Source organism: Rattus norvegicus, chromosome 2, assembly GCF_021556685.1.
Source record: "Rattus norvegicus strain SHRSP/BbbUtx chromosome 2, alternate assembly SHRSP_T2T, whole genome shotgun sequence".
Lineage (NCBI taxonomy): Eukaryota > Metazoa > Chordata > Mammalia > Rodentia > Muridae > Rattus > Rattus norvegicus.
In genome coordinates, this window is record NC_141535.1 from 187,001,633 (window position 1) to 187,016,716 (window position 15,084).

The 15,084-nt window shown below is 41.3% G+C and overlaps 1 protein-coding gene across 2 annotated transcripts; it reads right to left on the reverse strand.

Annotated features, from left to right (window-relative positions):
• Nucleotides 1–391: 391 nt before the first annotated feature.
• Nucleotides 392–8,240, reverse strand: Or13l2 (olfactory receptor family 13 subfamily L member 2). 2 transcript variants are annotated; one of them, XM_087629041.1, is made up of 2 exons: nt 7,732–8,240; nt 392–5,467 (listed from the first exon to the last, which is right to left on the reverse strand). In XM_087629041.1, the coding sequence occupies exon 2, from the start codon at nt 5,463–5,465 to the stop codon at nt 4,503–4,505; it is 963 nt and encodes a 320-aa protein (XP_087485167.1). In that variant the 5' UTR covers nt 5,466–5,467; nt 7,732–8,240; the 3' UTR covers nt 392–4,502.
• Between the last annotated feature and the right edge of the window lie 6,844 nt (nt 8,241–15,084).

The following is a 15,084-nucleotide window of genomic DNA, read 5'->3' on the forward strand; positions in this document are numbered from 1 at the left end:
AAGACACAACCTTTACTATTTACAATAATCCTTAAATGGCACAAGAGTTGGGCAGATATCCACCCTCTGTGATATTAGAATCTACTTTCCTATTGAAACCCCAAGATATAACTTACTATGTTTCAAAGACTTCTAGTAGAGGGATTGGGACATCAACCCGGCCACAAAACCTTTGACCTACAATTTGTCCTGCCTCTAAGATGTGTTGAGGTAAAGGTGTTGCAGAAATTGTGGGAGTGGCCAACCATCTTAAGATCCATGCCATGAGAGGGAGCCCATCCCTGACACTGCCTGAAGGGTCCAGAGATCTAGGATAGAACCAAACAAGACTGGCAAAAAAAAAAAAAAGTCGATGAAAAGATTGCTTTTCTTTTTTTCCCCCATTGTTATTAACTTGAGTATTTATTTACATTTTGATTGTTATTCCCCTTCCCGGTTTGCCAAAATCCCCCCTAGCCCCTCCCCCTTCCCTTCTATATTGGTGTTCCCCTCCCCATCCTCCCCCCATTACCGCCCTCCCCCCAACAATCACTGGGGGTTCAGTCTTGGCAGGACCAAGGGCTTCCCCTTCCACTGGTGCTCTTACTAGGCTATTCATTGCTACCTATGAGGTTGGAGCCCAGGGTCAGTCCATGTATAGTCTTTGGGTAGTGGCTTAGTCCCTGGAAGCTCTGGTTGGTTGGCACTGTTGTTCATAAGGGGTCTTGAGCCCCTTCAAGCTCTTCCAGTTCTTTCTCTGATTCCTTCAATGAGGGTCCCGTTGTCAGTTCAGTGGTTTGCTGCTGGCATTCACCTATGTATTTGCTGTATTCTGGCTGTGTCTCTCAGGAGAGATCTACATCCGGTTCCTGTTGGCCTGCACTTCTTTGCTTCATCCATCTTATCTAATTGGGTGGCTGTATATGTGTGGGCCACATGTGGGGCAATTTCTAATGATGTTCTACTATACTTATAGATTGGTGCCTAGCCTAACTGTCATCGGAGGGGCTTCATCCAGAAATTGATGGAAACAGATGCAGAGACCCACAGCCAAACATTAGGCAGGGCTTGGGGACTCCTGCAGAAGAGGGAGAGGAAAGAATTGTAGGAGCCAGAGAGGTCAACAATACTATGAGAAAACCCAGAGAATCAACTAGCCTTGGCTCATAGGAGTTCACAGAGACTGAGCTGATAACCAGGGAGCCTGCAAGGGACTAACCTAGGTAGTTCTATTCCCAACAGTGGGAGCAGGAGTTGTCTCTGATTCTTTTGCTGCCTTTTGGGACCCTTTTCCTCATACCAAGTTCTCATCCGCCCTTAATACAAGGGCAGGTGTCTTACTGCAATTTTATTTGCTATATTTGGCTGCTATCCAAAGGGAACCTGACCTTTTCTTAAGAGAGGAGCAGAAGTGGATTGAGGGGCATGGAAGAGGTAAGAGGACTGAGAGGAGGGGAGGGAGGGGAAACTATAGTCAAGATGTAAAGCAATAGTTTTTAAAAAGAACTAACAAAATTAAAAAAAATTCCATTGACACCCCCCTTTGCCCTCAGAGGAGCCCTTCCCCCACTCTCTGAGGAAACCCACTTGGAATCATCATATGTCTTATAAGTAATACAGATTCTATTTAAGATGCTCATCCATACTGAATTCGGTGTGTAATAAAGATGCCTGCCTACACATGACAGCACTGTTTGTCAGGGCCAAGTTATAAAATCAGCCTTGGGCATGCGTCAGTGTATGGATAAGGGAATGTGGTATAGATGCACATTCGAGTACTATTCAGCCATTGAAAATTGAAATTCTGTCATTTGTGGGAAAATGGAAGGAACTAGAGATCATCATATATAAGAAATAAGCCAGGCTCAGAAAGATAAATATCACAGTTTTCTCTTGTATGTGGAATGTAGACATTTTATAATGGCATTAAGGGAGACTACTTGGCAAAGGAAAGACCAGAAGACAAAGGAAGGAGAACAAGAAAGAATGATGGGGTAATCATGATCCAAGAACATTGTTCCCATGCTTGAAAATGTCAGGGTGAACCCATTATTTTGTACAAATAATATATACAAATGAAAGTATGAGTAGCGACACAAAGTGCCCTTTGGAGGTTTGCCAGATTTATTTCAAAATAGAATGTCAAGGATTCAACATTTTCGAACATTGTTGCTATGCATCTTAATGGACTTTTCAGATGCTGGACCAAGATGCTGGACCAAAGAGGAGAGGCACCGCTCACCCGTCTGAGTGTTCTTAAGTGAATGTGATCAACAGGGATTCTAAGCCAAGGTGTTATCACCAGCGCTTGGAGTTTCTCTGTTTCTTGTTTGACTTTATAATAGCAATAAAAAATGACATGCCAAATGATCTCTGGTATTACATAAAGGATGGCATGAAGTAGAAGCTTGGAAAGTTGGTTGGATGGTGTTTTGCTGGGGGCAGACATGTGAAGGAGTGTTTAGCTGAGGTGGACACAGGTGAAAGACTAAGGCAGATTCATGAAGGAGCATTTAGCTGAAACAGACACAGGAGAGAGGATGTTCCGCTAAAGCAAGCACGTGAAAGGACATGTGCTGAAGGATTCTCTGTTAACAACACACATGTATTGGTCTGCCTCACATTGCATAGTTGAGCTGCATTTGTTGGGACTCCATAGAGAGAAATGCACCAAAATCATCTGGTGGTGGGCTGCAGTTTCTTGCTGCTTCCTCAGACTCAGGCTGATTGGCACAGTGATGTCAACTGAGACATGCACGTGCTGAGGCAAGACATGTGGAGGACACGTGATGTTTGGAGGGTAGAATAATATCTACAGGCAGACATTTATTTTATTGATGGCTCATCTAAGGGTATAAGAGGGATTCATGGTCCAGATATTCATCAATCTATTAATATTTCCTTTTCCTCTGTCCAACAGGTGAAGCTGCCTGCTTGGATCCGTCTATTACAGTTAGCTCATACGCCTTTAAATATTGCTTCAGATTCTGCTTAGGTTGTAGGGTTATTTCCAGCATTAGACTAATATTTATGCACATTCTAACCACCCTGGTTTTATTGCAGAAGGAAAAAGCAAGCTAGTGCATTTACTTCTGCAGAAGAAAATTGGGAAGGGATATGGATGTGTTACTGCAGATGGGTCTGCTGAAACATGAATTCCTCTTTGGCTTCTCTGGCCATAGGCTATCAAGGACAATAGCAGAGGGCAAGGAGACAATGGAAGTTGGCAGAATATGGCAAAGGAGATACAGACCACATCATCAGAAGTCAAGTCTGCCCACCCGGGGCCAAGCTAAGGCCATGTGCACAAGGGAGAAGTTATTCTATGAGTCCCCTGTCACCTGAAAATCTTTTTCTGGCAATGCTATCTGCTTTGACCTATGCATCTGCAGCGAGTGCATTAATCTGTATACTGTATGTTTTATGTTCCTCATGCTCCTTTGCTTCGACTTGTAGACTGAATGAATACAGCTCCTGTTATCTTTACTAATGACCCTGTTATGACTGGACCTGGGAGCCATAATAGACTCATTCGTTTCATATGGAGAAGGGACTGCATTTAATTTTCCTTGGGATTTAAATCACTTCTTATTTGCATAGGACATAGTGACATTTGTATTCTAATTAAAGGCAACTACGGGCTTCTGTTCTTGAAGACACCAGAGCTAGTAATTATATGTGTCTTTTTCAAGCTATTCCTTAGATTGTTTTTTTCTGATCCAAATAATAATGTAACCAATAGTATTAGACAGTTTGGATTCCTGTTCTTGGTGGCAGAGTATACAGACCGTGCTTTTACTGTTCTAGTGTTTTTCATTATATTTATAATTTGCTTGCTTATAGAATACTTACCCATCAAATGACAGATTTATCTACAACATCTCAAACCAAAACCACTCTGGATAGCCTGTGTTTCAAAATAAAGGAGGAAAAGTCAGAATATAGCCCAAGAATGGAGTCATGTGTGGAGAATCCTGAGTGTTTCTGAGAAAACCGCAAGAAAACAACACATGAGTCATGTCCTCAGTTTCTCCAAAACTTGGAATTGTCCTTGGAATGTGTTTTTGTGCTCCTCCAAGCTCTAGTAGATAGTCAGTTTTCTTCATGTTCTTCATCATAGCTGGAAAAATACGTTTCTGTCATATTCAGCTTGCCCTTGTAATTGCACACTTTACTCATGTGACTCTTCTTAGCTCTCAGAATATAAATTGTCAGATGCTCTGAATAAAGTTGGCTATTGTATCAAACTTTAGTCTGATTCATTTATCGGACCCATTCTCCAAGGTGCCGTCACCTCTGCAGGGGACTGTGAGTTCCAGTTTGACGATTTGTGGTTGAGGCATGTCTAATGCATGGCCCATTGGGCACATGCATCCTAGGATAGCTATGAATGGGTGCAGCTAAACACAAAACCATAGATGGACTTAATTGTTCTCTGATTCTCTTTGTGAAACTTGATTATGTGGTTCTGGAGCATGAACTTTGTAAATGACAATGTCGTATAGCAAGGACAGAATGTTGGGTTACTCTCTAGGCGTTGTTACTGTTAGGGAATGCGCTCCAATCAGCTTTCCCAGAGCACCTTTGACCTCCTTGTTTCTCAGGCTGTAGATGATAGGGTTCAACATGGGGGTCACAACACAGAAGAGCACAGACACCAATATGTCCATGTCCAGGGAGTAGCCTTCCCTGGGTCTGTCATAGTTGAAGTTGGCTGTTCCAAAGAAGACTACCACCACAGTGAGGTGTGAGGCACAGGTGGAGAAGGCCTTTCTCCTGCCCTGAGCAGAGGGAATCCTCAGGATGGCAGAGATGATGAAAATGTAGGAGCCTGCAGTGAACAGGCAGGGGCTCAGGCCAATGGTGGCACTGGCCACATGGAGGACAGATTCGTTGACAGAGGTGTCTGAGCAGGAGAGCTTCAGGAGCAGTGGGATGTCACAGAGAAAGTGGCTGATCTGGTTGGGGCCACACAGAGTGAGTGTGGTTGCCAATGCTGTGTGAGTCACAGAATTCACCAAGCCACAGAGCCAGGACCCAATCACCAAGCAGATACAGACCCTTGTGCTCATGAGAACTGGATACCGAAGAGGGTAGCAAATGGCCACATAGCGGTCATAAGCCATGGCGGCCAACAAAACATATTCAGTTCCAGCACATGTCACAAAGAAGAAGATCTGGGAGAGGCAGCCCTCATAGGAGATGGTCTTCTTCTCCCGGAAGAAGTTCACTAGCATGGCCGGAATGGTGGTGGACGTGTAGCAGATGTCCAGGAAGCTCAAGTTGCTGAGGAAATAGTACATGGGAGTGTTCAGAGCAGGGCTGACCCTGGTGGCCACCATCATGAGTGTGTTCCCCAGGAGAGTTGTCAGGTAAATGGCCAGGAAGACCAGGAAGAAGAAGCCCCGTAGGCTGGAGTGGTTGGAGAATCCCAGGAAGATGAATTCTGTGACACGTGTTTGATTGGTCACTTCAAATGGAGTCATTGCTAAAAAAGGAAAACAAAGGACTGAGAGTAGATATGTTCTGAAGACACTGTCAAGCACGGTTCTGAATTTCCAGACCCATGTCCAGTGGCATCAGATATACAGCAGTTTGGTCTATAGAGTGAGGTTTAGAAGACAGTGTCCCCTTATTTCTCAGGGTTTTACATGGCTGCTAATTGGGCAAAATGTATAATAAATTGCTAACCTCTGCCTTTCTCTGGGTCTGTCATATCTCATTTCTAACCCAGAAGATTGCTGTTGTATTCTTCTTTGCATGCGTCTTGTTTATTTTAACTAATACATTCTCATTGTGAAAAATTAAGACTAACAGTGAAAACAGACCCATGCATGGAACATATGCTGCCTTCCAGTGCATTCCTTTACCATCTTTCTTCCCTTATATTCATCTTTTAATCTAATTATGTGTTTAAAATATCAGGAGCGCAAATTCCCAAGGTTGTGTTGTACTTTATAACACAAAAGAAATCCCATCTCCTTATCGACTAAACACTCAGACAACTCCCTTCCTCTTGTATGGACCTTGGGAGGAGAACGGGCACACCAAAGCTTACGTGAACGCTTCTGACTGCTTCTCCAGAACGGAATTTTAAGTCAGCCTTCTAAATGAGTTGATGTCACCTTTTTCAGTGGAAACCTTGATCTTTTCAGCATTTGTAAGAAATTTTAACAAGTCACTAATGTTCTCTGAAGCCTCTTGACTTCCCTCGGAGTCATTGCTAGAACTTCTGTTTTTGCTGATTTCCTGTCAGTCTTGAGGTAAGAGACAGTAGGCAATAGGAACTGTGGATTTCTGGTCTCGATGTTACTTGAAGTCCCACACCCGTTGTTTGTTGACAGTGAGGGAGGTCGCTGCTCCATTCCTCAGTCTGTTCACTGTGTTGTGATAGGAACATAATTGTTGGGGAAAGCAGTATGAGCTTATGTTAATCATCTGTGACCCTGACATGACACTTGCTCAGTATTCTTCACTGAGTTGGAAAGCCCCTTCTATGCTGATTTTAAAAGCAGCGTTTGTGCTTGCGTGTTTTGGTGCAGGGGAAACGCATCAGACTTAGCTCTCAACTCCTGAGATCCGCATGCTGCCACATTTACTAACGAGCTTTTTCTTTTTTAAAATCAGTAGTGCATATTGAAGTTTTAAAAATATTATCTTGATATACTGGGATGGTTTTTGTTTCTTTGTAGCACATTCATATTCTATGGATTGAACTTTTGAATATTGGACCAGCCTTGCATTCTCAGGCTTGAACTCAGTGGCTGTTTTATATCATCCTTCCAACATGCTCCTCACGTCAGTTCGCTGATTTGGTGAAATCCTTATACTCATGAGAAATGATACAGGTATATAATTTTTTCTTGTAACATATTCGCTAGATTTTGTTATGAGGAAAATCTGCCCGTATGAAAAGGTCTTGGGGAGTTTCTTTTGACTTTTCTCACAGAGATTATATATTTACTATTTTTCATTGTATGCCTGTTTAAATTATCGAATAAGTCCCAGGTAGTTGGTGGGTGTTGTTTTGGAAAGTTTTAAGCTTCTAATTCAAGTTCTCAGACATTCACAGCACTACATAGGCTGTTTCCTCCCGGGCAATCCTGCGTGTGTTGGGTATGTTGAAGGCTGATGAGCACAGTGTGTGTGCATCATGGCCCATGGTTGTGTGTTTAATGTAGTGTTAGTACATTACTACCTCTCACTCATTCCTCATGTTTATACTTTGTGTCTTAATACTTTTAAATAACTTGGATAAATTGTTAATTAATACGATTAATATTTTAAAAGAACTAGTTTATCATTGATTTGTTTTGTTGCTTCTCTAATAATTGTCATTTCTTTGCTTTGTTTTAATTGTCTTTCTCGAGGCTTTCTGACTTTAGATAACAGGTTTATCTAGGTCTTTTCCGGTGCTGAGAACCACACTCAGAGTCTTGCACATGCTAGGTGAGTGCTGGGCCACTGGGCTAGCACAAGTTCTTATTGTGTGACCTCAATTACTACGTAGGCCAAGCTGGCCTTAGACTGTCGCCTCCCTGCCTCAGCCATCTCAATTCTGGGATCACAGAAATTACATCACGTTTGGCTAAATATAAGCTTAAAGATTAACATTAAACACATCAATTTTGACAGATTATTTTGATTCAGTCCAAAATATTTAAAAGTTTTCTTCGAAATGCTTCCCTTTGCCTCATAGATTATTTTTAAGTGTATTGTTTGCTATCTCAATAGTTAGAAATTTCTACATACCTTTCTTTTGCTGTTACCCTGCGATAGGTGAAGAGCTTCCTTTCAAATTTCTCCCAGGCTCTGTTTGTGGTACCCTTGCTCAGTTGTTTGCACGAGAAGACCTGACTCTTGCGTGGTTGGGCTTCTTCAGAGTTAACAGGGCAGGTTACTCGGTGCCTCAGGGAAGGTCGGACACTGCCCCGCTGCTGACAGAGTTTTGATGACAGTTTTGCTGTAGTTCTTCTGCATGGTGTTCTGTTGGTTAGTTTTCTCTTCACCTGTCTAAGATTTTTCTTTCCTTTTCTTCCTTTCTTCCTCTTCATTCATTAGTTCATTTTTTGAGCAGTTACTGCACAACATACCGAGGTCTTTTCAGTGATCCTGTGTGGTGGTATCTGTCACCAATTTTGAAAAGTTCTCAGCCATTATTTCTTCAACTATTTCTTTTGCTGTGTTAACCTTTCTTCCCCTTCTGAAATCATAATTCTGTGTGTTTTTGACAGCTTAGCGTTACACCACATCTCTTGTACATTCTGGTTTAATTTTTTAAAGCCTTTCCCTCTGCACTTTGGGTGATTTCTGCTGGCTTGTCTTTATGTCTGCCAGTATTTCCTTCTCCTTGTCGGTTTTGCCAGCACATCTGCTACCTCTCTTCCTGTGCTGCTCCTCTCCGTTAGATATTTAAAGAGTTTTTATTTCTTTTGAAATTACCCACTTCATCTTCTACGCTCTTTAGCTTTTCCACGGAAGCAATTAGCTTATTAATTATTAGTCAAAATTCTTTATCAAAGAGCCTGAAAGCCTCCCACAGTTTAGTCTAGTCTGCCTCGCCTGTTCTCTCTTTAGACTATTTTCCTTACTTTTAAAAATGCACCATAGCTTTTGGTTTAAAATTAGTCATATTGTAAAAGATTCCAAGGTTATGGTTTTTTTCCTTGAAGTTACTCTTCCTTCTTTAGACTTTTTTTTTTTTTTTTTTTGAGATTTGGTCTAGACAGCAGCTGGGTTGAGTTTGAAGTTTGTTGTTCCTCTGTCACTCTGACTGTGTCACAAGCGTCACTTAATGACTCTTTACTCTTAGGGATACACTAGGGTATCCCCATACTTTCTTGCACTTGGACTGGGTTATTCCGGTTTTCACAGCACTCCAGAGATAGTCTGTTTGGTAGTCTGTTTCTCATCAAAGGAGGGAAGGGTTCTGTTGTTCTGGGTGAGCCTTGGTCTCGGATGCTTTGTACAAGTAATCCTCTACCTTCTCCAGCTATAGCACCGGGCACAGTGCATTCCTCCCCTCCCTCAGGGTTAGGACTTGTTATCCCCTCTATGTCCTTCCTCACATGCAGTGACTTTCACAGTAACTCAAGGTGGCAATTTCTGTTACTTATATCATGTTTGGTCCTGGAAGAAAAATATAGGAAATATGGCTGATAGAATCTTGTAAGGATTTCATGTTAGGTTCTAAAGGAAAAATATAGGAAATATGGCTGATAGGAATCTTGCCTATGGTGAGTCTTCCTCCTCAGCCTCTACAAGAAACAGTGCTTTGAGGGACACATTCTCGGCGTATCTCCCTCTATGTATCCCATATTCCCAATGAGCACTTGGTGGAATTCATAGAGAAACATTTAAAAGTACACACAAACCATCTCAGATGACTCATAAGGATTCATGTTCTGATGCTAATCTGTAGTCTAGTAATTCACCAAGTATTCTTGATTAAGCCTTATTAGCTTATGTGGCACTTACTTCTAGGTAAAATATGCATGGATTATTTTAGTTGCTGATGTCTCCCCAGATTTCAGTATAGTTATTTGCTTTGAAATCTCAATTCTCCAATAAAGGCAAGAAGAGTTATTGATATGAAATTTTATCAGACTTTTTTTGGGTTGTTATAATGATGGAAACACATTGTTTTCTGGATCTCCACAGTAGAATCAAAGTCTATGCTATCATTTTTGAAAATTACTTGGCAATTTCCAGTAAGTTATATATATACATATATAAATACATATATGTCATATATATGTATGTATATATATGTATATATATATATATATATAGTTACTCTACTACTTGATGATTCCACTCAAAATAATACCAATAAAATGAACAGGTCACAGAAAATCATATATGACAACATTCAGTAGCCTAAGAAAATGGTATGTCCATCAACAGAGGAACAGACAACAAATTATATTATAAAGTAGAAAAATGCAATTCTAAAAAACCCATAAAAATTCTAAAACATTAATAGCATTGTAAGTCTAAACAGTTTTTGTTGGCTGAAAGAAGCCAGGTACAAAAGAACAGACACTATATTTTTCTCTTAAATGAATTCAACAATAGGTAGATCTAAGCTATGATGACCAAGAAAGGACTTGGTCATTTCTGGAACTTGGAAGTGGTATTACTTAGAAAAGAGAATGAAGGTGTTTTCTAGATTGAGGAAAATATTCTTTATCTTAATGTTTGTGGTTTATATATGTAAGAATTTATCAATGTATGCCTTTATAATTTTACTGAATAAGTATAATTTAAATGTTATATTAAGAAATAGGAAGTGATTTTTAGTGCAGTTTCCTCTCAAGATTGGTTGTACCCAGGCTTAGCTGTTGTTTGTTTTGTTTTTTTCTTTTTGTGTTATTAACACTTTCCTTTTTTGCCATTATTTCTTTCTCTTCTACTATAATTCAATATGTATCATATTTTATAATGAGAGCTACTTTTTTCCTGACAATGGCCAATTTGGAGGATTGAATGTGATCGGTGAGCAGGCAAATGGGATTTGGGTAACAAATGCAAAAGCATGGTCATATATTTTTGTTTGTTTACGTGTGTGTGTGTGTGTGTGTGTGTGTGTGTGTGTGTGTGCATGTGTGCATGCATGTTGTGTGCTCTCCATTGATTGAGTGAGTCATGTCTAAGAACACCAGTCCATAGCTGGGGGAGGTATGTGGGCCTCTCAGGTGATATTGATGTGGAAATCTCAAGAAAAACAGTCTGGATCTATCCAGCTAAGGCCAAGACAATTCAAAAGCATGTCCGCTGGCTTGACTGCTACAGAAGTGAGGACCCTGAGGTCTCTGGGAAAACCAGTGAACTTCTGTGAGAACTGCATGGCCTCTAGAGTCTGGGTTTTGGAAGCCCCTGCCACACTGTTGCATACATATAGAATCCTGCTAGTTTTCCAGGAGTTGGGTGCCACTATATTTCATATATATGTTATATTAACTTTATATTTATATAAATTACTACACTTGTATTAACTCTTAGCAGCCTTTTGGGTTATGCTCAAGAAGCGCCTCATTGGTGCCCACCCAGAGCAGGTGACAGGCAATCAGTCCCTTGTGTATGGAACCAAAATATGTGAAACTGTGTCAGGCCTGTCTTTCTGGACCAAGTCAGAAAGTCTGCTATAGGGACTTGCAAAGAATTATCCCTCTTGCATGGGCAGCTGAGTAATGTCTTCCTGGAAGCCAAGCTTTGGCGTACAACAGGCAGGAATACAGAATATCAACCAAAGGGGACTGGGGACAATGGTTTAGATGTGGGCAGATTGAAAGCAGGGACACCTGTGGGAAATATCTTGTGTTTTAGAAAGTCATCAGCTTTGAGAACATGAAAACAAACAATCCTGCAAGTCTAGAAAATGCACAAACATCCATTCATTAAATCTTGCATGAAATTGTGAAACCCAATGACTAGAGTCCCTCATAGTTCCAGTGCTTGGGATATAAACTGCTTTATTTAGTTCAAGAGAATCTTCTGAATGCTAAAACCAGAACAAAATGAAATGGTCTGTAACTAAAAGTATAGCATTTGGGAGCTTGGGGAGGAAAATAAAAACCAAATAAACAAACTTGGAAGCACTTTAGAGTCCACGAGGAAGGCACCAATCAGTTTGGGATCACTCATTAAGACGGGCATCATGAGAGACTAGTAGGTTTAGGGGGATACGGTAGATTAGATTTGAGTGATGCTAAATGCTAGTCAGGATGGGATAGTCACAAAAATGACTTCCAGCCAAGCTAGGATTGCAGATGTAAGTTTCAGATCGATTGTGTCAAAGGTAACTGCCGGTAGCAGTGTATGGCGCTAGAGAGAGCATACGGGACAATTGGAGAGGAAGGCCAAGGTGGGAGCCGAGATCACAACGTTTGTAACGAAGGTACTGAGCCTGGATGTGCCTGGGAGGAACTAAAAATGCCATGTTGTCTAGGTTAGCTGTGTGCATTGCATCCTCTAATAATCTCCCTAACTAACGAGCATTTCCTTGTTAGCCTTGACCAAGAGGCAGTCAACTCCGAACCTGTCCTGTGACCATGTCCTCTCATTCTCCTGCCACGTGTGTGCTTTTTTTGTTTTCTCTGCCTGCTGCACAGACAAATTCCAAGTCATTCCAAAATCAGTGTTAGGTATTCGTTTCGTTTACACTTTCCATATGAAAAATAAAGACAGGACACCTTCCAGTGGTATAGGATTGCCCAGAATTCACCATATTCTCTGCAAAGGTGTATCACACCGTCTCCCTCTAGGTCTTATTACTAAGGGGAGATCTTCCTATGAGCTGTGGAAATCGAGACTGGGAACGTGAAAATAAGAATTTGGGGTTCAAAAAATATGATTCTTTCTCTTGTTTGGTTTGAGGTGAGTCCTCACTGCAGCCATGGCTGGCCCAGGCCTACGAATCCTTCCGCATCAGCCCCTGGGATTAGAATACAGTTTGTAAAGTTACACATTCTATCTACTGGAAGGCTATAGGAAACTGCTAGTCAATTCCAGTCCATTCCTGAGGACTAGCTTCATGAGGCATTATTGATCTGTATCTCCGTGTAGGTTTTTCCCCGTTGATTTGATTAGCTAATCTAACTTCTCCCAGGCCAGGCATGAGATGAATTTGGTGATGACATCCAGCCCTTCTTCCTTATCCCTGATGGTGGTTCTGTCAGCATAGGGCAACTAGGCTGAACTATTGTCATCAATAAACGTCACCTTTTACACAGAACACTCAGAAGATCACACTCGATCCTTGGAATTTCCCTGCTGCTGCACCTGATCAGAAGCCTTGATGGTGAGCAGTCTTTGTGGGATAGTGACCTTACTTTTCAGAGTCACAGGGGCTCTACTGTAGAAAGGTGAATCTGAGATCAAGTTTTCTTTTTGTCACTAGAAGTCCAATGCGCTATCCATTGTGCCACAGAACCACCTGAGATTGAGTTTTCTTAAGGTGATTCGGTATAGGTAACTGCCTGGCTTCTTGAAAAAAAGATAAAAGTCTTGTATAATAGTCTAAAAGATGTATTTTTTTAAACATCAAAATTAAATTTCGTATAACCATCTAACCAAAACTCAGTATGCAACTTTGAAAAGCTATGCTATATGTCCCTGAATTTACCTAGGATTTTCTACACTGAATATAGACTAGGGAACCCAGTAAGTAAGAATACCGTGATAACGTTTTGTGTGAATCATCTTTATGACATATACACATGCCGACTCTCTTGGGTATATAAGACCCTACGAAATGATGTACCATTCCCATTTCACAAATAAAGAGAGACTGTGGTACAGAGAGGGTTCATTTCATAGCAACCAAGACTTATGACAATATTTTGCTATGGATAATGATATATTTGTAAATTTTTGCAGTTTTCAAAACCCAAGAATTCTTACTTTTTGGTTCTAAGAATTCAGTGCTCATGATTAATAGGCCAACACAGCTTTCATTAAACATTCCAAATCTCAGGGCCTTAAGGAGCTTAAAGTATTTAAATTTCAATAGAAAGTTGGTGCAGAAGTTAAGTATAATGTTCAAACCTAAAAATAAACAAACTGTGGAAAATAAATAACCCTGGAGGTCTTAAAAGAGATTTTTTTTTGGCAATAAATGAAAATTTCTGTTGACTAACCTTAAGGGGTTCATTTCCCCAAAGGAAACAAAGTGGGCATGAACAAAATGAGAAATTAGCGACCGTGAAACCCTTACAGCACATTAGGGGAACATCTATTCATATTTGATTCCAATATCTCAAAGCAATGATTAAAATTTTCAAATCTAATTCTCATGTATTCTAGTAAATTACTGACCTACTTAGAACAGACACACACACACACACACACACACACACACACACAACCACAGAGAGAGAGAGAGAGACATACAGAGAGAGAGAGAGAGAGAGACATACACAGAGAGAGAGAGAGACAGACAGACAGACACACACACACATACACAGATACACACACAGATGGAGAGAGAGACACACACACACACACACACACAAAACCACACAGAGAGAGAGAGACATACAGAGAGAGAGAGAGACAGACAGACACACACACATACACAGATACACACACACAGATGGAGAGAGAGACACACACACAGACACACACACACAGAGACACCCCCCACCACATGCACATGTACATCCATTTATCTAACAGAAAATCTAAATGATTTTAAGTGCTTGAGGCAAAGCTAGTGTAGCACACAAGCTGGTGTTTCCCAGGCCTGGATCTCTGTGCAGTTCCCCTAACATGGGTCCTGGGCAGTGGAACAATCAGAGATCATACTGCAATGTTGCTGCCCCACCTTGAATGCTCATGCATGTCCTGCTCTGATGAGCTTGCAGGTGTCCTGGTGTGGCCGATCCAAGGACCACACGATAGTGGGAGGGGCCTGGGCTGGTCCCACCTCACAGGAAGAGCTGCACCTACTAGTAAGTACTGGGTATAAATCCTAACAAGCTCACAACGTCTCTCCATCCTGCCTCAGAACCTAATCCCAGCACTTAATTTTTTCTCACTTGTGCTTCTCCTAATACTGGGGTGGGGGTGGGGGTGGAGGGAAGACAACTGACTGTTTCCTGTGATATGTAAGAGCCTTCAAGCTAAAACATTCTTCAAATTATAAGTTTTTGTTTCCTTTCAGCACTTCCACATAGCCTCTCCCTGATAGAGACAAGTCCCATTCGACTCCATTCAGTTGTAGGGTCCAATACAGCCCTGTGCTAGTATTATAAAGAAACTCAGGGCCTGGCCCCCATCCTTCACCTCATCCATAGGAAGATGAAATACAGCACAAGGCAGGAAGCTTGATAATACCCTGTGCAATTTTAAAGTCATCGTTTGTTTGTGTTTTGATAGAGAACCACTACTTGATTACCTCTAGGCGTAGGCTACCTGCCCAAAGCCCACACTCCATCTTGAGGGCAAGCTCCTTGAGATTCTTAACTTGAGTTGTTCAGGTCTTCATAGAAAAGCTGCAAAGGGCTTTGTGTGCCTGGATTCTCAGTGAGTCTCTGAGGAGTAAAGAAGAGCTGTCCAGCACATTGAGGAAACCGAGAGCTCAAAAGGCTCTCTAAGGACAGC

Coding starts and splice junctions, on each gene's coding strand:
- Or13l2 (XM_087629041.1), bottom strand. CDS start 5,465: ATGACTCCATTTGAAGTGACCAATCAAACACGTGTCACAGAATTCATC.